This window comes from Bipolaris victoriae, assembly GCF_000527765.1.
Source record: "Bipolaris victoriae FI3 unplaced genomic scaffold scaffold_92, whole genome shotgun sequence".
Lineage (NCBI taxonomy): Eukaryota > Fungi > Ascomycota > Dothideomycetes > Pleosporales > Pleosporaceae > Bipolaris > Bipolaris victoriae.
In genome coordinates, this window is record NW_014575300.1 from 24,366 (window position 1) to 48,033 (window position 23,668).

Sequence of the window (23,668 nt, forward strand, 5' to 3'; positions counted from 1 at the left end):
ACTGAAGTTCGTGATATTAGAGAAATTGGCAAATCTCTAAGACTTAGACCATGTTCAAATGCAGCAGGATGTTTCTAGGAACACATCGTTTCTAGGAGCAGAGCGTTTCTAGGAGCAGGGTGTTTTTGGGAGCAGAGTGTTTTTGGGAGCAGAGTGTTTCTAGGAGCAGAGCGTTTCTAGGAGCAGAGCGTTTCTAGGAACGCTGTGCTCCTAGAAACACCCTGTCGCTATAGTTAGAGAAGTATCTTTCCGCAAGCCCCTGCAAATACCAGCACATTTCAACTACCACACAGCACACATAAATAGTTAGAGAAGTATTCTTCCGCGAACCCCTACAAATACCAGCATATTTTAGCTACTACACCGAAATCACCCTCATAACCTTATCCGGCCGATTTACCAAATACTATTCGCCTTTCAGCTCAGCTGTTGCCTTTTCGTTCTCCTAACTGTATTTATTAAGTCTACTTGCCGTTTATGCTGCAAGTGGATAGGTCAAGGGCACGACCCCTTCCATAATAGATTTAACTAGAGAATCCACCGTTCGACTAGCCCTAATACCTTTTAGGTACGCATGTAATAGGTACGTTAGAAGGATCATTAGTTCTTGGTCTAGTAGCTTCTTAGGATCGTTTCTAGAGCTTTATTAGAAGATTTAGCAAATAACATAATTACGATATATGTTTCTCACATATAAATCTCTAGAATATGGCTGTAAGTCAAAATTATCCCAACTCCAAGCTAGGATGTCACGTATAACCATCTCTTACCAATCCTCGTATGCCATTTAAGGCTGTTCTCGCGTTTTCGTTTAGCTTGTGCAGTGAGGTTCTGATACTGCGACCCATATATTCTTTCTAAGATGACGGACTTTACTATACTAGCTAAACCCTTACCCGAAGAAAGACGAATAGGTGAGCTAGAGTTATATCTAAGCTCAATAAGTTTCTGCTCATATTGATGATATAATAGAACCCTTGCCATTCTTAGTTTGATAGGTTCGACCAATGAGTCAGCTGCGATCGTTTCAGCACACTGGAGGCTTTTAAATATCTTTTCTATCAAGGAAAATCCAGTCACTAGGTTGCCGGTAGGAAGACGAGACCATGGATCTTCTGCATCCCAACTACGGCAGAAACTATTGATAAAATCTTTTGCATCTTCTCGCAGAAACGAATCACCAATCTCAACTACATACTAGATCTCTTCGTATAAGGACCTATAGAGGCGGCTCAGCTGGTCGTACAAGTAAAGCCAATGTGTTACTATTGCGTCATCTAGTAAGGTAAATTCCGTCTCCTATACCGGGCTTGTACTCCAGTTAGACGATAGAACGGATGGAGATACGGAAGGCATCCTTGACTAAGTAGCTAAGTGTAGGGAAGGGACATCATTTAGGATAGGTTCTGGCCCTCTGTCTTCCGCAGTCTCGAAATTCAAGGATTCAGTTGCATCTAAAGGAGTTCCTAATCCTTCTATGGCCGTAGATTCTTCCGGCGTTATGTATCGGAATACGTATTCTACGCTGTTGCTCCAACACAGCGCCTTTCTATCAACCAAAGACGCTCGACTAATTTCGTTATAGACAGAACTATACTGACTTGCATCTAGTATTCTAGGATAGAACTAGACTCCTTAAGTATCAGATAGAGAAGTTTCCATTGCTTCGTTCGAGTCCTCACGAAAGGAATGCTCAAATACTAGCTTATAAGGGGAAAGCTTAGCCTAGATATAATCAAGACGTTTGCCCTGTATAGTTACAAGCAACGTTAAAAACGCCTTGCCTAGATAGATGAACTAATAATTATCAGTCGGGCCTGCCTGGACCATGATAGCGTACATCTTCTCCCGTTTCTTCCAACCTAGTCCAGCTATAGCTCAGTAGAGCTTCGTTCGCATCAGGGCTCTATCAAATATCAGAAAAAATAACTCGAAACGATAAGGGTACATGCTAGGATAAGAGAGCGCATAATATATAAAAGAATATGGCGTATCACTACGCGCAATATAGGATAGAGCACTATGTTTAAGGAAAGACGATATAGGAAACTGTGCAGCGCATCAGGAGGGGTAGGAGAGAAAGACACAAAGTTTATTACCACTCTAACATTACTGACGACAGCAACTTTTAACCCACATACAGTCAATGTCGTTTTAAAAACAACCAATTTCTGTCCCTATGTGCCGAAAACGACCAATGGGAGCGTAACGGTCGTAGATAGGTTGTCGGACGCATAGATGCGGGGTTGTGTGGCAAGAATAAATGTGCATATATTTTGATTAAATTTTCCGATGCTCCTCTTATATGTATATGATCGTTGCGGCGGTTCATCATATAATTATAATTTCTGCAATGGCTCGGTTGCAGTTGCTGCCTTCGCATTCTTGCATATACTGCGATAGTCCGCTATAGCTACAATGTTCTACAATAGCCGCAGACGCATCCTTACAGCGGCTGCGATAGAAGTCTGTGATCCTTTCAACCCGATTGGTTACTCTATAGACATAGAGACGGATGTCAATTAATATGCGGCCACCTCTATAAGTAGCTCAAGCTAACCTACAAAATACGTGCAACCCAACCCTCAAAGACTTGAAAATCGCGGAACTGCTATCTAAGCAACATGCCAATCAGGTGGAGACCCTCTAAACCTATTCGAACGTTCATTAATAAACACGACCATACATATTTCAAAGACAGAAATCGTTATTGTAAACGCAGAGTCTTTAATGATAAGGGCCGATTTAGCAATCAAATACCTAAAGACAACAAGCGCGAGATATACGACGTTGAGGGGACCTTAGAGGTTCAAAGGCAACTCTTATCTAAGCTAGCCGCGGTTGAAAATCAAGTGACTAGAGAATCTGAAAACAGTGTGCACCGAAGGCGTATTAAGGCTCTTAAAACAGACACGGTTCAAGCGTTACAGAAGACTTGGAATCAAAGTAGTCAGTCTACTGCCTATCGAAAGTCACTTTATTTGATGCGTTGACGCAAGATCGATTGTAGGTTCGATAAATGTAAAGAAAAGTAGCGTTAGGTGTGATGATTTGTATTTATTAAATACTTGATCTCTTGTGATCTCTCTAGTTTTACGTGATATTGTTAATTATGCTGGTGAAGCTCAAGCTGGATAGAATATTTAACTCACCATGTAACTAGTCCTAGTCCTGAGACTAGAACCTAAGCTGCTCTAAGAATAGATTTCCGGGCGTCAACATCCATGCACTTAGTCATGTTGCTGAGCGCGCTACGTATCCACAAGTGCCCAAACAATTTCTTTTTCACCAGCCCGGCGTGATGTTGCAGTCTAGGATATTCTGCACTTATACCCTTGCTCGCCTCTTCTCGCCCGCCACCACGGGTTGTCTGGATTAAACTATTGAATGCTTGGTTTGGTGTCACCGAGAGTAAAAGCCCAGGAGAGAGCAAGGCCTGAGATTTAAGTTCACAATACGTATATTGTCGCAGCCTGTGCAAAGCTGCAAAAGCAATAACTTCGGCTGAGCCGAAGCAACACGCCACTGCAACAGCAACAAGAACGCACCCCGCACCTACGCATGCGACATATATGTATGCAGCCAATAAGGCTGAGACGTCTTTCAGTTTTGCCTTGCCGCCCTTTCGGCCCTTCACCGGTTGCCTCTCTGCGCGACATTCACTTTCAGATGGCTCAAGATGCGGTACCTGCCGCTAACGCGATTGTATGTGACCAAGCCCTGTTATTGTCACCGCTAACCCAAAGATAGGCAGCGAATATTATTATAGCGTTTATTAAATACTCTAAATATAACAGATACAAAACCAATATGCCAAAGCAATTCTCATCTAACGACTCCAACCTGCTCAGGGAACTGCAGGTTCGGGCCATTAATGCTGGTGCTGTGTCGAAGGTGAAAAGAGACACGATAGTCAACATGGCAGCATGGACTACCAAAGGCCAGCCTTGTGTACACGTCAGCTTTCGCCCCATCCTAAGAGATAACCTTAATTACTCAGCATTTCTACCCTTATCTTTGGTAGAGAAATGCGGTCATGTTGTGGCAGGCGTATGTGTAACGTCCCTGGATCACTACCGGCACTTAGACCAACACATAAAGTCCCTCTCTTTAAGTTTAGATAATATTCTAGGATCGCTCTTGGAAAGGTATTTGCATAGGTATACGTTCGAAACTCTTACTAATCAAGATAGGCTCTGGCTAAGATTAGAGAACAATGTCAACCACGATAGTCGGTAAGTATGTGCTGCTAATATACGCGTTAAGAGTCCTAACATATCGACTGACCCTTCTAGAACACCTCGAATCGCTCATACAGTACGGAGTCAGCCACTTGTCTGCCCCGTATATCGATAATCACGAAAGAAGTAAAAGAAGAAGAATCAGGGACTGCAAAATTGTCCTTAACACAGCGACAAAGAAGAGCACAATTAAGTAACGCCTGCGACCACTGCCACCGCTTGAAACGTAAGTGCAAGGCCCCTTTTCCCTATCGAAATAGTAAAAGGTGCGGTATCGAGTGCATTAAGCGGAAAAGAAAGCCGAAGGTCAGACCGATAATCACGTGTTACTCGATAACTACCACTATACTCAATCTATAGGTGGGCCCCAGCCCAGGGGCCAGTCAGGTTTTCCATTGATACGCAGTGCGGGGATGGCACGTCTCCAGAGATGCGAAAGGACTGAAATGATCCAAGTTAGGATGGTCCTGGAAGTTTAACTAGTTTTATGGATAACTATGTGTAGCGGACTTTTAGAGCAAGCGCAATTTTCAATACACTTATCCTTATTAGAGCATCAAACAACACACTATGTTTCCGCCACTTCGATCCTATGCCACAAATTTACATACCTTCTTGATAGAATAGTCTTATTTGACTGCGCTTCCTCACTAGCCCTCCGATATCCGATAAGATACTTAAGGTCGCAAACAGAAAGGGGTTATTGCTAGAGGGTCGTTTAATGGCGTTAACAAAACGATTAACAACATTACCAACATTGCAGAGATAATGGTCGGTGGCTAACAGCTTAGAGGGAAGATATTCATAACTAGTTACTGTCTGTAAAAGAGAGCTTTTATAGTTTAGAAATCAGAGGCGCCGAAGGTCCGAACCACCAACCTGTATCGGGACATAGTGCGTCTCTTCACTTAGGGACGCACCTTATTCCCTACGTAGCAGGACGAATTTTAGCCAGACTTTCGGCAAGCGCTGTATAGAGATAGGGCATAATGCGCTTCACAGGAGCGATGCTTCGCTCGTGCGTGTCATCAAGCCTACTGAGCATGAGAGCTCTCATGCGAACCTCCTCAGACCTTATTCGGTGTGGCGAAGGAGGACCAGTCATTCAACACGTGGGGCGATAGTGGGCAAGGCTATCTGGTTATCTGTAAGTATGTGGTGGCACCAATTGTAGCATGCCGGGTGTCTGTGTGGCTCGCTTGAGAAATGAGACCGTTTAGCTCGAGGGCTCGTCGATGTGGGATGTTGCAGACATTGTCGGGTGGTAATGAGCTAACCAGGAATTCTATCGGTGACTTCGTATATACGTGATGTAACTATAATGCTGAATGTGGTGCCTAGGCTCCGCCATCGCGTCTTGCGTTGTTGCTTTGTGAGTAGATGGCTGCTGCTGCATTTAGTAGACGTGTTATATTAAGTAAGCAGCTTGCTCGCAAATTCTGCTGTCTGTGCCAGCCAGAGCCGCAATAGTAGCTCTATATGTGCCAAACCGACGCGAGGGGACGCGCGATGACCTGCAGAGACCATTGCGGCTGTTAGTGGGTGTATTTCTAGTCCTTCGTGATGATAATTCTAAAAAATTGAATACTCGCTGTTTAGTTATCGTGTTTCAGTTTTGAAATAACTACAGTTAGCAAGTTCAAGTGGCAAGATTCTTTCCTAACTAGAGAAAGACTAGCGTAACAAGCAAGACACTCTAGAGTGCTCCTGCTTGTTACGCTAGGCCAGATGGAGTTGTGTCTAGGATAAAATAGAGGTCACCAGCTAAAAGCAAGCATATCCGTTAAGGAATTCATTAGCCCACCATAAGATAGGCTATTGTTTTGTATCAGTACAGCAATTAGCGATTGCGGCTTCACCCTTACACGCAGCTGCGTAACGATTTTGAACAACCCTGCCTTCTATACATAGCTTAGCGCGAGCAGTCAGCTGCAGAGCAACCAACATGATTGGTGAATTTTCAGTCTTATTATGACCAAACTTGTAGGATGCTGCCTGCAGTAGTGAAGCCGCAATCGCTATAGTCTTATCGCTGTAGGTGACGCTGTGAACGATGAGTTAGCGTATTATGCTGTTAATTTAAGTAAGGTTTGCTTATGCGACAGCGGTTAACGCTGTATCAACGTAATTGTTAGATAATATTGTCAAGGTTGCTGATATCGTAATTGTTTCGCCACACCATTAATTTCTAACCATAACATTATAAGAAAGTAAGTAGGAATCCGTAACTCGTACATTAAAGCTAGACGGTGGAAAAATCAATATATACATACGCGCCCTCTAGCGACGAACAGGCTAGTGACTAACAAAGTGCTTCGCATCATTCGTCGACCTTTAAAAGTAACGAGACTCCAGTACAAGGCAAACATACGAATAGGATCTATAATCGTTAGTAGAGGAATCTTATAGTAAGTCTACATCGTAAAAAGAGCGTAGATCTATAAGAAGAAGCAAATACTTATATTAAGACCTACTCTAGATAGTAACTTAGACCTTACTCTACCATTTAATGCACCTGTATTGTATGCAATTGTATCCCAAGTCGTTAGAGCTAAAGCGTTAAGGGCAAAGACGATTAGAAGATAGCTAGCTATATCTAGGTTTTTTTGGAAGCGAGATTGGCGCATGTATATACGCATGGCGATAACGGCGTAGACATAGACCAGTAGAATCCATTCCAAACCCTTATTTTAGTCAGCTATGTCTCGTAACTACTAAACTTATTAGTAGCCTACTATACAATACACCCCGTTAATAATGTATATCATTCTAAATAATAAGACTTATAAATTATATATGTGCACGAGCGTATGATGTGGGTAAAGGACAGACCCAAGTTAGAGTGATAGGCAAAACTGCGCTATAGGTGATAAATAACGGCCATGCAATACTTGTAAAACACAAATATATATTATGTACATATATAAGGGTGGAAGGACCTTCAAGATGTATTATTATGTTCGTCTAATTACTGCGGCCTCGGTATGGATGATCCGGCGCAGGCCTGTATCAAACCGCCAGGATGTACATAGTGACGCGTGCAACTTACTGATGCGTGCAGTTTACTGATGTGTATTATAGATAGTTAAGTATTATAGTTGGCTGATTGTTTGATAGAATATATGACTAAGACAAAAACCGATTTATATTCAGTAACTATATAAGATTTTATCTGTCTATCTGTGTAACGGCCTTTTATCTTTATCTCAACTCTTTTTGTTCTAGGATCTTAATTCGTGCTGTCTTTACTCTGCTATAGCTGGATCTCCGACGTTCTACTTAGAATCCACCGCCCCTAGGTAGTCAAGGTTTCTGCGACAATAACTGGACACATATCTAAAGAGCCACACAAGACAACTAAGACTCATAACTGAGAGGCTTTTGGAAATGCAACAAACAGTGCATGTAGCGTTTGATGGGTGGCCGGAGGAATATAGGGAGTGGGAGAAGTGGGCTTTACTATCTGAACAAAAAGGCCGATGTTGGGAAAGTTTAGGACAACACAGATTAGCGGAGACAGCGCACCGAAAAGCATTACTATTAAGTACAGAGATACTAGGGCCTGAGCATCTATTTACGCTGGCGAGTATGCATAACTTAGCGTTAGTACTGAATAGCCAGAAAAAGCATGAGGAGGCTAAGGCCATAAATGAGCAGACACTAGCCCGATACAAGAAGGTGTTAGGAACTGAGCATCCCTCTACATTAACAAGCAAGCATAGCTTAGCTTGGGTTTTAAATAGTCAGGGAAAGTGTAAGGAGGCTGAGGAAGTAAACTGGCAAACGCTAGTGCTGCGAGAGAAGGTGCTAGGGCCTAAGCATCCAGACACGCTGGCTAGTATGAGCAACTTAGCGTGGGTACTGAGTAGCCAGAGAAAGTATAAGGAAGCTGAAGTGATGAACCGGCAGACGCTGGCGCTACGAGAGAACGTATTGGGGTCTGAGCATTTGGACACGCTGACTAGCGTCTATTACCTTGCCTATTCTCTTGCTCAGCAGCATTATATAGATGAACCTTTGCGTCTATATCAGAGGGCATCCACTGGATACGATCTCATCCTTGGAGAAGGGCATCCTACTACCTTAGCTTGTTGCCAGCATTACGCTAATTTATGTGCGTTGCAAGAACAGCAGCTTATAGGACCATTTTTAAAGAAGATATCAAGACTATCACGCGGACTTGCCAAGATTGTTATTAGGAGCTTTAGGTTTTAAAGAGGGCTGAATGATTGTTTGTGTTATCGTATGTAGACTGTAAATTGAGTGCTTAAGTGCAGGATTCAGCTTTTAGTAGAATTCAGGTTTCACTAATACATACTCAATCTTAGATATAGCGAGAATGACGTAACTAAACTATTTGATATACTATTTCTATACTTTTACTAGGTAAATTATATTAATCAGGGACTATGTCTCGCAACGACTCAAAGATGTCTGCTTAGAGCATAAAAGCTATAGAGCCTATATAGATAGCGATTGTGAAGACAACTTTAAACACTAGTGTCTCTCGGTGTTCTATCAAACTTGAGGAACTGGACAAAGGAACGCTAGGCTCGGTCGGCTTAGAGAGATTCCGGGTTGAATCCGTTCCGTTGTCCCATAAGGGTAAAGGCAAACGGAGGGATGGGTTGGTTGGGAATAGAGAACCTTGCGAACCTATCGCACAAGTTGTAGTATGTACGATTGTAGAAGTCGTAGTTGCCATCCCAACACATGCCCTACTAGTGACATTGTTCGTGCTATTACTCTCTCGCCAAAGGGATGACGCATCTGAAAAACCTAGAAGTACTAAAAAGTAGAGGGATATCATCGTGAAAGTTGGAAGCTTCTCCTGCGATACTGTGGCTGCTCTTTTAATATTTATTGTCTGAATAGACTTGAAAAATCGATAGCCATCTAAAATTGTGTAGTGTGGTTTTGTTAGGACCAGTAGAAAAGTACTGACTACCCATTCTCTACACAGACTTGGCGCAACTACAAATAGAGCTGTATCTATGGAGAATATATACAACAGTAGAACTGCAAACTTCTTATGAGCATTCACATGGATTCAATCGTCTCTAAAGTACGCGTTGAGCTCGTTGACCTTGCTGCAACTTATGCAGCTGATAAGCACGAAAATGTTACGATTAGTCTGATTTCTGACTTCTAGCGAGCCTTATTTACTATCCTCGACGAGGGTATCCGAATTAAGGACCTTGAACAGTCCAAGGAGCTTAGAGACGAAATGATGTACCTGTTCGAGGATGAATATCCAACAAAACCTGCATGGCCGTATCTCAACTAATTGAAGAAGCAGGATAGGTGTTTTACTGAGTTAGGCTGTAGATTTAAGCACGGAGCAGCGCTCTATAAGTCTTCTTCTTGCTAGGAACACTTTGTGTGCGAGAATCACAAGTCAAGTCCTTGTATTGCAAAACACGGGAAAGTAGCAGGTTAGAAACACCAGGACGAGAATGATACGAAAAATATGAGAAAGACAGCTCTAGATATAGCAAGTGCGAGCACAGAGCACTTAATTGGAGGAGAGCCAGGCAATATAATGCTTGAAAATAAGAAGTTAGACGAAACGAATACAGAGAGAAGGCTTCTAGGTACTGGAGGCCTAGATAACGAGAAACCACCCAAGCCTGTAGTGAAAGACGCCGTAAGCATGGCAAACCCCTCTGAAGATTTCTATTATTCTTGGGCAAATGACTTCCACTATAATACAGACGGTTCGTCCAGCGATGGGAGCGAACTGGACGATGATGTTGTGAACGGAGAAGAGAAGAATTGGGAGAACGCAGACATTGGAAGATAGACATTGTAAGATAGTTAAAAATTAGAACTAAATATTTAAAATAAATTCTAAGCTCTTCGTAGTGTGGTAAGCTCGAAATGTGTTGGAAAGTAATTGCTGTACTCTATCGAACGTGAAGAAGATGGTGTGTGGAATTTATTAATTATTGTTCGAGTCATCTGATCTGCATATATCCAGTTGGTCGAGCAATACATGGTCAGTTAGCTAGCAACTACAGTAGTTAATTAATTAACTATTTAGTTGTCATTACCTAGTTGTCACATAGTTTAGCTTCCGATATCTACTTAATTTGTAACAATAATACTCTGTAGTGAGTGCTTGGAGGGTTTTGGAAAATCATAGTTGACGAATTGCGTTGCGCCATCAACATATACACGAACCTGAAAATATTTATCTTAGATTTTTATTAACTAGTAACGATTGGTTAATAAATTCAGCTCTTTCTTATATATATAATAAACATTGAATTATTTATTCTACAAAGTAATATTACCGCAAAGACCTGAACGGGGTCCAGCACAGCTTTTATTAGTAACTTCTGCTGGCGGTAGTAAATTACATTGGCTTGCTTGTGATAGTGATTGTAAAGAAAAGAATGGACAATCTTTAATTAGGCCTGATAAATTTGTGTAACTACTAATTGCATGCTGCAATTTAGCTATGTTCTAACTATTCTAAAAGTCGCTGTAGTAGCTAGAACCTAGGATCAAATAAGTCAAAGTTTTATTCGCAAATACTTCTTTATACCTGCTTGGTCGCTATTACTAAGTAGGAATCGCCTAGAGACGTTACGAAACATAGAAGTGTCCTAAATCGTTTTAAAGAATAGGGCTGGGATCCTAGTCTGGTAATCTGCAGGATATGTGCCCTCTATAATAAGATCTGGATAGGTAACGTGAGACTCATGGTCGTTAGAATTAAGAGAAATGCTATCCTAACATGATGGAAACATTAGCTTAAGGCGAATGCCATCAGCGCAGTTTGAATTAATAAAAGACTTATTTAGAAGTAGATAGCGAGTTAAAGACCCCTCAGCAGCGCCACTGTAATTTAAACAATTAAACCTAATAGCTTTTTTAGCGAGTGCTTTTAGTGTTTTCTCTTCTGGACCCTATAGAGATTGTAGTATGTCTAAAGGGGGAATAAAGTCATTTTGCTTACTAGCATTACTGGTAATTATTCTAAATCCTGGTGGAAATGCTATGATTTTATCTCTAAAAAGAAAATAATAACTATAATTAGTATAATTATAAGTACGAGATTTTAAATATTATTCTTAATACTAATATAAGTATACTACTGATTTGTGGAATAATCTCTATAGTACCATTTATATGCAAAAACATAAGTGGTGGCGTCTAGTAAGTAGATATGTCTTTAAGTACTGTACATATTATGCAATTAGACTGAACAAGGTTATTATAGGACGACGAGAAATCTAAGTCTAGACTAACGATTAGATATTGAAACTGTAATCTTATGCTTAACGTACTCTGTACTCTATGAAGCGTGTGTGTATGTTAGGAAGGGAGCTCTTCTGAGACGATTGGATCAATTCGAAAAACTCCTAATCGAGAGTAGTAAGGAAGCCGCCAAAACGCTCTAGTAATTAATGCAAACACGCTAATAAGTGAAATATAGTGGATTTTTATCTTATAGAGCTGTTTATATTTAAGAAAAAAAGCTTAGATTTTAATCTATAAGGTTTGATACACTTTAGCATAGTTGCCTTAATATAACTCTTCCTAACACTATCTAGAAGTGAGGGCTCTGTTTAAGCCTTTATTTAACTGTTTACCTTCTTCTACTTTGTGAATTGCGCAGGGTAAAGAAGTTGCTGTTCTTTAGTTAAGTCTGTATACGTAACATCTTCTGGTAGTTCAAAAAGTTCTAAGAAGTCTTTGTGAAACTGTTGCTTTAGCGACATTCCTGGCGTTTTCTTAATAGAGGTCTTCTCTAGTTCTGTCTTCGGTAGAGGTGTAAACTGACGTTATGGAACTAGAAGTTCTATAAGCGTCGGAGTTACTGAGTGTTTAGTGGTAGCAAGCAGCGACTTGTTCCAGCGGGATACTGCTTTCGTCTCGTGTTTTAGCTTACGGAGTGGATTAGGTCTGCCTAGAATATTACTTATCTATCTTTTCTTAAATTAATTTTTAATTTTGATAGCAATGTTATAAATAGTAATTGATTTTTGCTAGTTATCGATTCCCTCTATTAGAAGTTTTATTGTTGACCTAGTTTCGTGACTGAAACCTGATTTATTTTTAAGATTATATTGTTTATAGAGTTTGGGATTTAGATAAACAAAGTAGCGGGTATGTGGTCGTTTTCCTTTGAAGTTGGGCGCTAGTACCTCTACCTCGGCGTTATGTCCAACGCCTATTTTGGAGTCCTAGTACACTAATAAAATCCTTACTTAGCTAAGTATGTTTATAGGAAGTGCTGTTTTTTTATCTCTATGATGTTGCACAATCTTCTTAACAATGCGATTGCTACCTTGGGTGACATCTCGTTCTTCCTTATAGTCGGACCCATTCGGGAGAATTGATTCAAAACGAGCGCTTAAACCCTTCTTAGATTCAAATCTAACACAGTATCGAGTCTAAGAGCTTCTCTAAATGTGGCCAAACACTCCTTTAGGGAGATGCTGCAGTGAAGACTCCTCGTGAGAATTATTGATATTGATGTTCTATGTCATATTGAGATTATCCACAAGTTCCTGAGTAAACGTTTTTGACTCTTCTGCAAGCTCTTGTTTCATTTTACTATGTCCTAATGAACCTTCTTAATGACTTGCATATCTCTTCTTAGGGTCTAGCGCGTGAATTGCTGCATCTAGCTGCGTGGCAATTGGCTTGTTAGCAATCACCTTCCCATGAGTCATATGATTAGTGTTACCTGACTCCGTATCAGTTTCAATTAGTTCACCATCCATTGGTTTAGTAGATCTAGATCCAGCTCCAGTAGTATGGTTGACGCTAATTTAGGCCGTAGCACTAGCATACTTCCCGATCTCTGTCTTTATCTCTTTCAACTTTGCTTCGTCTTCTTCGGTAAACATTCCCTGGTCCCTTGTCTCTTCTAGTTTATCATATTCTTCTTGGAGCTTTCTAAGTTTATCGTCATAATGTCCTATCGTACTTTTTATGCTCTTCGTATTTTTCGTATTTTTCGTATTTTTCATACCTTTCGTGGTGATCTTCTCACCCTTAACATAAGTGTTACTAGTCCTAGTGATAGGCATTATGTCTATAAACAATAGATTCTTAAGAAAATTTCGTAGTATCGGGAAGCTTATTTATATATAGCAGAGAGAAATTAACACAGGTTCAATAAAATAATATAATTAAATTATTACAGCACTTTACTCAAGAGCATCATATAATAATTCGAGAGACACCTAACATTAAGACATTTTACATCATTTATTAGTATTATCTAGCAATATAAGCAAGTTTACAATGCCTCGTATACTCAAAATACTTCTATAGGAGTCACATAGCGTCCCAGAAGCTGACATAGTAGATAACTAGTCACTAATTCATCTTGCTATCTTAAAGAACAACTATGTAGTTACATTATGATGAAATATTTTAAATATGACCCTTACTTTTCAGCGGTTTTCAGCAACTGTCCTAAGAGTGCTTCCCCTTGATTAAAATCAGGAATAGGCGGCGTAGACAAAAGTCTAGGTAAAGAAGACTTAGTTTTGGCTAGCAGCGATTTCCGCAGTGCGGGCTTCCTGGGGAGGAAATCTTTGCTAGTCCTTATTATAGGAACCGGGTATATAGACTCCTGTTTTCATTAGCTATGCCTATGTAACAAGATGTTCTATAACCTGTAAGTTGTGTAGAGGATGGTGGCTAGTCTATTCTTGTTAGACTTGAATTGTAAATATATAACTGACTGTTGTCCTTCTGAATACATATCCACACCCCTACTTTGTATCGGTCACTTATTTTATGACCACGACGAATGAAATTGTTTTTCCGTTTCCGGAAAGACTCTTGCTCCAATCTTCTAGACTTTATGATGTAATAAAATGCATATTGCAGGATACTGAGCCGGCTATTTATACGCAATAAGCCCGCACTGACTATTTCTACTACAACGTTATATTAGTAAGCTTAGACCCTACGTTTGACGCATCTAGATATGGATCGCTAATGGAGCCCCTCAATCTGGTACTCTATGCTATTCTTAGTGCTTATTGCCTTCCTTATTCTATGTTTTAGTACTTGTCTAGTGTTTTAGTGGCTTGCGGCACTTATAACGGATGCTATTCTTAAGTATCTAGTGTACTCTACTACTAGCCTATTTGGAATATCTAAATGGCGGATATTAGTAAAGGATGCGATGTTCCCCCTACTATATGTGAGCGCTAATGGCATTTGTATGGGTTGGGGTGTAAAAGCGGCTAAAGAGCTCAGCAGCCGGTCCGCTTTGATGCTTGTAATAAATCTTATACTTCTTCTCCCTGGCTCGAACGTAGTAGCTGATATTCTGTATATGTCCTTGAAGGTATATTATTAAACTTATAGTTTGATTGGACTGGTTGCTCTGATACAAACGTCTATTCACGCTGGACGAGAACTCACTGCCCACGGGTGGACTAACAACATTAATATGATAAGTGGGATAGCGGTATGTGTATATGTATTGATGTTTATAATATATTCTTATTTACCTAGATATTCTGCTGCGTGGGACTAATGAGTGTTACTTCTCTCTCTATCTTCCGTTATTATGTATACGAGATCTTCCGGGTCATTTATATTAGTTGCTCGACATTAATATGTATATTTCTATGGCTTTATGTTGATATCTTAAATAAAATAGGCTGATTTTAAGTTATTGTAGCAATATGTATATGGATAGCGATGTACTGCTATAGAAACTTCCTCCTTATATATCGTAATTTTTTAGTAAGCAAGCCTAACATAAGTGTGTCTGTTGAGAACTTTTACAACACTCTCTAAATAAAGGTTAAAGTGCCTAGGCCTTGGAAAATTTAGCTAGGCTAGTATGTCTACCTTACTATAAGGAGACCCGGATTTTTCTCTATATTGCAGCGCCACCCTTTTATGGTAGCAGACTTAGAATTAGACGACCACGACTTCTAGTTACGTATTTAACCTAGGGCGGGTTTTATAAGTCGACTCCTTATACAGACCCTTTATAGAACTAGGGAGCTTAGTGCTTTTATAGAAGGGCCCTACGGGTAAGGATTCGACCTTCGAGACTTTGGTATAGTGGTTCTATTCGCTAGTGGGATTGGGATTGTTAGCTATCTTGCCTATGTTTAAAAGCTTATACGCGACTACTAGTAATTAAAAACTAAGATAAGAGATATACTTCTAATCTGGTACGTAGATGATAAGTATTAGCTGGATTTGGTCTAGGAGGTTATGAACATTATACTGAGAAAGGACGATCTTCTAAGCACTGCAACGTATAAAGATACTGGTATTACGTCCCGAAGCGGAAAGAAAGACTGATACTTGGGCGGTAGTACCACTAGAGAAAACCTAGGAGTGCGACCTGCACCGTATGGAGATAATGTAAGTTGTAATGTGATGATATAGTTTTAGTAAACGCTAATACTTCTAAGATTATAGATGTTTATATCTACGGTGACTACGAGATATTTAATAAGGCCGGGAATGCAGTATTATATAGGCGGACAGGTAGTTAGATTGCTAAGGTAAAAGGAAAGCTAGATGTGCGGTAAATTATTAACGATGTTCTAGAAATGAGAAATGGAAGACTCGTAATCTATGGTAAGACTTTTTATTTACTGTCGCTATACTAAATAACCTGAGTAGTATGCGCATACTGGGAAATGAGGTGCTAGGCGTGAGAACACGTTGCTCGTACTAGCTATAAGCAAGTGAGATATCTGGAGCTAGATTTTTAACTATTTGAGCTGAGGCGGTATAGTAAAAGAAGACACTCTTTGCTAATCTAATGCCGTGGGATCGAAGGTGCTTAGATAGAAATGAATCTTAAATCTACCCGTCTATCGATATGGTAGTTTTTTTTAGGCTCTTTGATGATCTGTAAGGCGCTATGAAAGCTTTAAATGCTTGTTCCTGGTTGTGGCTGAGTTGATCTACTGCGTCTGAGACTGCGTTGGAAAGGTCTCGGATCTCGTTAAAAGCGATTCTATTAAGTAAACTAAGAATACATGCTTGTAGTAAGTCTTGAGAGATTCTATTAATCTTTTTCTTGAACTTTTCTGCGTGCTGGTAATATTCCCGGTAGAATGTAAGCTCGAATCTAAGTTCCCTATTTCTGCGGTTGAGGAAATCGATGTAATGAACGATGTCTTTGGGCTGCTTCGATTTTTGTATATAGTGAGGTTCTATTTCTATCGCGATTGTTGTACTACTATAGCACCTTATAATATGGTTAATGTTATTAGCTTTAAGAGGTCTGCTACGAGGCAGCTTTCTTATTGCTGAATCTATAATAAAATGTGAAGCTGAATGGGAGTTAAGTGGTCTTAAATTCGCTGCGTTAGCGTAGTTATAAATGTGCGGATGGTTTTTTTATATTAAGCCTGTAGTAAGCTCCTAGTTTATAAAGTATTAGCTAATATGGATTCTAGGCGGCTGACGATCTTTCTAAGGGCGATAAATGGCGTAGAAAACGCAAACTCTATTAATAGAAAGGGTGGCTCTGCTGAGCTAAGAGCCCCGAAGCGAAGGCTTTATATCGAAGATAGACTGATAGAGCGTAAGCTTCTAAAGCCTACGTTAACCCTTTGAGCAAAGTGAAAAATCTTCGCACTACTTTATGAAGATCCTAGAAGATACTATTAATGTATATATATCGTGGATCTGGAAGGAGAAAGACCTTATTGTTTGGCCTAAGAAATAGTCTTAGATGCTACTGAGAACGGATACTGGGTTGTGATGATTTGACGTAGCCCTGATAAATCCGTTTATGGCTTAGAGGATCTGAACCCGAATCTTCTTAATATTGTATCTGTTTTTAGTTTTTAGGATTCTTTGTTTACCGTCTTTGATAGACCTGGCCTTGCATTATCTGAGATTGCTGTGTCTTATTCCCTACCGCTGGGATTAGCTTAGGTGAGAATAATAAGCGTAGAGGTAGGGTAATCGCACGTCTAATTATTTATGGAGTAATAATAGTGTAGGCACTTTCTGGTATTTGCGCAGTGTATACTGCGGGCCTTTGCCTGCCTTTAATTAGTGTAGAAGATATTATAATTTTAGAAAGTAATGGTCGAGTTAAAGTTGGTAAGTATCGAAAGCTTCGCAGGAGGAGTTCTAACTACTAAAAAGCACGTAGCATTGGACAGAGCATATTTGTAAGAAATAATGGTAGGTGGTAAGGCTGTTGCCTTTGGAAAAATGCTAGAAAACCTTGTGTCTGTTGTTCCGGGTTCTTCAGCCCTATAGCAAAGCCAGGATCTCCTTGCTTTTATCTATAATGCCGCTGAAACATTATATTAAGAATTAAAGAAGGTAACTATATTTCTTTGAAGTTATAGTATAATACTAAGATGTTATAGGATAGTTTTTTGAAAAACGCTTTGCCTATAGCGTTACTGATTCCTTTTGTCTTGAATGTATAGGTTATAGTGTTTCTGGTCGAATATGTAACAGAATCTGTAATAACTGATTTGGGGACATCGTAGAAATAACTTTGAAGTAAAATTGTGATAATAAATAGATACTTAAACATGTTATGATGAGAGAGGTTACTGGTTCTTCCTAGCTAATGATTTTTCTCGTCGAGATTTCTTTTGTTGTTCATCTTCGGTAGCAATTTCGAGAGCCTTGTTTAGGCTTGCGACCTTATTCTTTCTATCTTTGACTTGTTGGGATAGAGTTTTAATTTTCTCGCTAAGCTCTATGTTATGGTACTGGAAATCCACATTTTGATCCATAACGTATCTTAACTTGGCGAAATCGTTATTCTCTGAATGCTGACTAGAAATTTCCTGCATAAGCAGAGCGTTCTTAGCTGACTCTAAAATTATCTTACTGATACTTTGGCTATTCTGTGAGCTCTCTATATCGCCTCTAACTAGATTGGCTTGAGAGTTGTTCAACAGGCTTTCGGCTCGCCTAGCCACCTTATCGGCGAACATCTGAGATTCTGTTGTAGATTTGTTGAGATCTTCTTGGACCCTCGCGCAGCTCTTGTACTCCTTTAACAGCTTGTCGTGGCATTCTTGTAGCTTAATGAATTGCTGGTTAAAGAGTTCGCTTGCCTTCCGTTCCTGTTGCAATTCTTTCTCTATCGCTAAGATTTGCTGTCGTGTATTTCCTATTTCGCTTTGAGCCAATTGAAGGTGTTGATACATGCTTTGTAGCTGGTTTTGGCTATGACTATACAAGTTAGTTATGTATACCGCAACCCTGGCACAGTATGCTTGGTTGTAAGAACTTATATTTTCCTGCTACCTGAGGTCAATTATAATATAAGTACTTTTAGGAGATAACAGAAATACCTCTGATGATTGCATTGTTAATTCTTGATGTGGCTGTGACTGACTTATTGTGACTAGTTGAGGCAAAATGCTTGTTTAAAGGCGGGGAGTACTTGGGTAAGAAACAGACTAAATACTCTACTAGTAGATGCTTTTCTCTGAGCTTTTATAATAGTAACGGAGCTGGAGAAAGATTAGTAGGTAGTTAAGCATTTATAGTTGCGGAAGCTAAAAAGCGGGACTGCGTTAGTAAATTACTCCACGCTAATGATTAGGGCTCTAGACCTAACGCACTTCTACATTGGGCTGATTTGTACTTTTTGCTAGCGCTTAATACACCTGTTATATTAGATTATAAGTAGTACACCCTTTTTCTAATCTACTAGACAGGTATTCCTTAGATCCATAGGATCTAGTACTAATTGAGAGCTACAGCTCCACTAGTGCGGAACGGTTTGGCCAGAAGATAACGCACTAGTGTTTAGAACTTCGATTTTATAGAAAAAAGGATTAAGGGCTACTAGTTATTTCGCCGAATATCTACTAATTATATCGATCGTGAAGTGATCTATATATAATACTAAGCTATGTGCATAGAGAGCTAAGCGAAGCTCCGTTGTAACCGTATGCGGGGTAAAGTCGCGATCGATAGGTGCTGCACGACCCTAGTAAAGACTACCATTCTACATAGAGTTAACTTCTGTTAGAGATGATACTACTTAGTATATACAGTAATGCTCTAACTAGCAAGACAAATGCTGGATACAATCGGAAGCGGTGTACTATATTCTTCACACTTAAGATATACTTCCGTAAACTTATTACTTATAGCCTCTTTGTAATTCTGTATTAGCGGGTATAAGTGCTTGCTCTCTTCTCTAGATTTCTGGCTAATATCTAGTCAACATGGCTTCTAATGATTAAAATGCATTATTCTCTGAGTAGCCGGCGTTATTTTCATCTTTAAACGCAATAGTTACTACGGGGTCATCCACAACATTTAGTCCGCGTCTACCGCCCATTTTAGAACAGGAATGGGATTTCAATTGAGAAGAGAATACGTTTCCGCTATCAAGTCCGTACGAAGGCTTCGAACAAACCACAACTGCTATTAAGCCTGCTACTAACGACAATTCACTACTTTAGACACACGAGGGGCTAACTAAGGTGCAAATTAAGGTGCGACAGCTGCGTCGTAATATCTCAGAACTGCATAAAATGTTCTATAAGCGGCTAGATAATATAGAGAAGAGCGTACTAGGAGCTCAACGTTATGTCAATAATTTGGTACCGTGGTCCATAGAAGTCCACGAGAAGTATTCACAACTATTAGCGATAGCAATAAAGCAAGAAGACCGAGCTGCGGAAAGGGCTACATAATATGCTTAATAGACAAGGCTTTAAAAATCTTACCTTATGTTCCTTACTAGCTATTATTCGCATATGCACGTTCTAGTAATGATTTGCAAAAATGCATTATAAAAGATCGTACGTTATAATCCACTCAGCACGTTCACATCAGGAAAGTATTAAGCAGCAATGTAGCTTAAAATAAATTAAGTGACTTCTATTTACCTACGACGTGCTTATTCGTATCACCTTCTTTCAACGATACCGTCATCAAGAAATCGGCTATAGCCTTCGGGATCTGCTCTCTTATGCCGCAATCTCGATAGCATCTACCGCAGACGTTAAAGAGCAGATAGTATCGTCTGTTAAGCCTTCATATTTTAAAGCGATCTCGAAAGTTAAATAAGTTAACGAATAAAACAAATATGCTCAGATAGAGCGTTCGATTGAATGTATAAGTAGGTATATATCTAAAGGTATTATGTTGTTCTATTGCTTATATTACTAAGAGCGAGTTTAAATACAGCATAATCAGTCTATAGATAACCACGCTACTTTATATAGTGCTCTAGGTTTACAGGACTTTCTCGCGTATGATTTTTCTTTATTCAAACTAGAAGCCTCTATTTATAGAACTATTGCGCAGTGTACATATATAGTTTATTAGCCTTTTCTTAAAGTGAAGTTAGGGCGCCGCCTCTTAGAGATTCTAGTTTTTAAAGGCATTGCCTTTTTTCTTTTCCTGCTAGTTTTATACTGATAACGACTCATACTTACAGAGTCCGTAACTTAATAATCTAATCTCCCAAACTTAGCGTCTAGCTACTAGACTCTTACGAAATATAAAATCAATTACGGGAAACTACTAATTCTTATTTAGTTAGATTAATTAAACTGCAGGTAGATAGATTTGCTCTGTTCCGCATAGTACACTCTAAGCTCGACAGCCTTATAGTAATAACCACATACAGTGCAAAGGCTAGAGCCGCCAATATAGCCCAAGCTAGTACCATCTTCCATCGTAAAGGAGGCATCTAGGTATTCCTACAGAATTCTTTCAACTAGCGCACGCGTGTCCGGACTACAGCAGCGGATAGAACCAAAGCATACTAGCAATGTTCTATTAGTAGTAGGCTTCTAGTAGAGTTCGAAAAAGAAAGCAGCGGCAAACAGTACCTGCGCGATACTAGAAAAATCGTAACTATAAAGAAATGTCGCAGTTAAGCTTTCTAGATCTAGTATCTTGCTAACATTATCTAGCCTTAGCTCTATGCTAAGCGCTATGTTAATACGGAAGTATCTGTGCCGTTCCTCAAGAGAGACACGATTTAGGTAGTCCTCCTAGCTGTCTTGGGCACTTAGCATAGCGTTAAAAAGGCGGAGTAGGCGTGAGAGGAAACGGTCACGGAAACCTAGTCTGCTAGAAACTATCTTTAGTGGCTCTGAATCTTGAGCAAACCCTGTATCTATTAAGACAGCTAGGTTAGGTGTATTATTCTAGATGGCTTTAGCCTCCTACTCTGCGGGGCCAATAGGATTATTATGCTTTCCTGCACCGCTATCCTATAAAAATCTAATGCCCTGAATAAACTTTGCTAGGAAGTAGGATAGGGTAGCTGACGTAGCCCTAGCTCTAGATAAAATAAGTTTAAAAGCTAAGAGAAGGAACTATGATCTACGCGTCGCATATAAGAGTCTCCTCTTTTAGATAAGTAGCTTGGTAGTGTTGGTAACCTGTATTCGTCTATTAGTCTTATATCCAAAGATGAGATATAGCCTTTTACCTTTTCTTACTCTAACTCTATTATAATTAGAGAGAATGTATAATCTTAAGTTAGATACGGCCATTGTAGTAACTACCACTTTGGGACCTAATATACCCGTGTTCGATGTATTAGAGCCAAAAAGGGTAGTGTTTGATCCGAATGCTTCTTTCACGCATGCTTCTATCTCGGTAGCTCTGTAGAAGCTATCTATAAGTAGTGAACATAGAAATCTATATATATTTACGAACAGGGAATTTCTAAGTATTAAATAAGAAGCGAAGATACGTTTAGACAGCTGCCTAAAGATGTTGATGCACTCGTCTAGGCTCCGGCGTAAGAGGAATATGAGTATAATAAGGCTACCTACAACTTATAATGAGTGGTGGTGCTATCTGCAAACGTTAAGATAGGGGAGAGACTTACCTGTACTTGTACCTAATATTAAGTTAAACTTATTGTGGATAGGATAAGGAAGTTATTGATACCTGTCGAGAGCTTATAGTATATGTAGCGTGAGTATTCCCTGGATACCGCCTCTGTTAAGAACGAGCAGGCGGCTGCCGGTAGTTGGTGGTTTTAGACGAACTGTTAGCTCGCTGTTAGAATAATATAAGATGTATTGCGAGATACGGTATGAGTATTCTATTTGCTGCCCTTTTAGTCTAAATTTATAAGTATAAGAATTATAAAGCGCGTGTCTATAACGTAAACTATGCTTAGGCTTATAGAAGATGTAATAAAGGTAGACTTAAGAGCTTTAGAGCGTATTCTAATTGATAGGTATGTCTTATAGATTTCTCTTATGTATTTGCACCGCTGTAAGCTCGGCTTGCTTAAGTTTATAGCAGAACTGGCTAAAGAACACTTTTAACTGTGTACATAAAGCTGTTGGCGAGAAGCCTTATTCAGATAGTAGTAATAAAAAGACGCTATAATAGTGAGACTAATATAGGCACTCGAAGACTGAGAACGGTTTAAAGCCTATTTATTAAGATTATATCGTGATAGCTTAGCTTAGAGTACTTACGATGCATACCTAGCGGAAGGCTGTCTAGTATAATCGTAGAAGTAATATGCTTTAAGGTAGTCTCTTTACTTACGTGATTAGAAGTGTATAGAACTAAAAAGTGCCGTAGATTGGCCCTAAGATTCTTTTCTATTTAATTGCGTTGCCGTAAAGCGATAATAAAGTTGAATGGTGTAGAGGCGCACGTAGCAACATGTTCTAACGCTAACTTAAAGAAGGTATTGAGATGAGAGGCTGAGTATAGCGTCTTAGAGATGTCTCTACCTCTTCTTACTATTTTTATACTAGAATTGATGACCTTCTTTAATGTGAAATACCTCGAGGTAGACAGGGTCTTGCGGCTTTCTTTCGGTAGTACTACGCGCTGAATACTACTAAATATGGGAAAGCTAAGATTTCCCCTCCGCTTGTACGCGCGACTACTGATAAGAATGACCTATGGCTTCTAGTCTTGTGATACGCTACTATGACGTCCATATCTTTGTAGGAAATGGATCCCTTTCTTAGGGGTAGAAAAATCATCAAGGAAGATACAAATAACATCAACGAATAATGTTAATAACTTGCTAACTATGATTTCTATAAAAGTCTCTGCTGTGGGTGCGGATAAATGCTCTGATAACTACGTGACTTTGTGAAGTAAATATCTATTACGATTTTGTAGTGGCTTCTGCTTGCTGTAGGATTTCTTAATATCTAGACTTGTAACTTGGAGGGGATATTTATTGTAGGATGTTGAATCGTCTGCCTGTAATTGTGCAATACTGCGTGACCTTGAATGAGTACGCCCTTGTAGCAGCGCCTGACGCGCCGCGTCTTTCTTACGCTTGCTAATTAGTAAGACTGTAGAAGGAAACTGGGTATGAGGATTGCGAAAACTAGTAGTCGTTCGCTATAAGGCGTTCTCACACGCTAAGAACTAATTAGTTCTACTTTAAAAGCTGTATAGCTAATCTGAATAATCTTGTGGCGGTATGGTTATACGATTTAAATAGAAAAAAACTATTTCTCTTATGC

General features: G+C 39.7%; 8 protein-coding genes across 8 annotated transcripts; 4 read left to right on the top strand and 4 right to left on the bottom strand.

The window, feature by feature from the left end:
- Window positions 1–741: 741 nt before the first annotated feature.
- On the bottom strand, window positions 742–1,970 carry COCVIDRAFT_40748 (hypothetical protein; the record flags this gene model as incomplete). The annotated part of the gene is made up of 4 exons (XM_014697695.1): window positions 742–1,112; window positions 1,743–1,797; window positions 1,841–1,906; window positions 1,953–1,970. The coding sequence occupies 4 exons, from the start codon at window positions 1,968–1,970 to the stop codon at window positions 742–744; spliced, it is 510 nt and encodes a 169-aa protein (XP_014553181.1).
- Window positions 1,971–2,624: 654 nt separating this feature from the next.
- On the top strand, window positions 2,625–2,993 carry COCVIDRAFT_108387 (hypothetical protein; the record flags this gene model as incomplete). Its single annotated transcript, XM_014697696.1, has 1 exon — window positions 2,625–2,993. One exon carries the CDS (start codon window positions 2,625–2,627, stop codon window positions 2,991–2,993), a length of 369 nt encoding a protein of 122 aa, XP_014553182.1.
- A 676-nt stretch (window positions 2,994–3,669) lies between these two features.
- On the top strand, window positions 3,670–4,239 carry COCVIDRAFT_40750 (hypothetical protein; the record flags this gene model as incomplete). Its single annotated transcript, XM_014697697.1, has 3 exons — window positions 3,670–3,709; window positions 3,770–4,148; window positions 4,194–4,239. The coding sequence occupies 3 exons, from the start codon at window positions 3,670–3,672 to the stop codon at window positions 4,237–4,239; spliced, it is 465 nt and encodes a 154-aa protein (XP_014553183.1).
- A 3,389-nt stretch (window positions 4,240–7,628) lies between these two features.
- Window positions 7,629–8,336, top strand: COCVIDRAFT_78913 (hypothetical protein; the record flags this gene model as incomplete). Its single annotated transcript, XM_014697698.1, has 1 exon — window positions 7,629–8,336. A coding segment is annotated over one exon (708 nt), but the record flags the coding sequence as incomplete, so codon positions are not given.
- A 949-nt stretch (window positions 8,337–9,285) lies between these two features.
- On the top strand, window positions 9,286–10,044 carry COCVIDRAFT_40751 (hypothetical protein; the record flags this gene model as incomplete). Its single annotated transcript, XM_014697699.1, has 3 exons — window positions 9,286–9,363; window positions 9,394–9,515; window positions 9,717–10,044. The coding sequence occupies 3 exons, from the start codon at window positions 9,286–9,288 to the stop codon at window positions 10,042–10,044; spliced, it is 528 nt and encodes a 175-aa protein (XP_014553185.1).
- Window positions 10,045–12,829: 2,785 nt separating this feature from the next.
- Window positions 12,830–13,015, bottom strand: COCVIDRAFT_108344 (hypothetical protein; the record flags this gene model as incomplete). Its single annotated transcript, XM_014697700.1, has 1 exon — window positions 12,830–13,015. A coding segment is annotated over one exon (186 nt), but the record flags the coding sequence as incomplete, so codon positions are not given.
- Window positions 13,016–16,055: 3,040 nt separating this feature from the next.
- Window positions 16,056–16,514, bottom strand: COCVIDRAFT_108327 (hypothetical protein; the record flags this gene model as incomplete). Its single annotated transcript, XM_014697701.1, has 1 exon — window positions 16,056–16,514. A coding segment is annotated over one exon (459 nt), but the record flags the coding sequence as incomplete, so codon positions are not given.
- A 1,259-nt stretch (window positions 16,515–17,773) lies between these two features.
- COCVIDRAFT_29559 (hypothetical protein) lies at window positions 17,774–18,382 on the bottom strand (the record flags this gene model as incomplete). The annotated part of the gene is made up of 1 exon (XM_014697702.1): window positions 17,774–18,382. One exon carries the CDS (start codon window positions 18,380–18,382, stop codon window positions 17,774–17,776), a length of 609 nt encoding a protein of 202 aa, XP_014553188.1.
- Window positions 18,383–23,668: the final 5,286 nt, after the last annotated feature.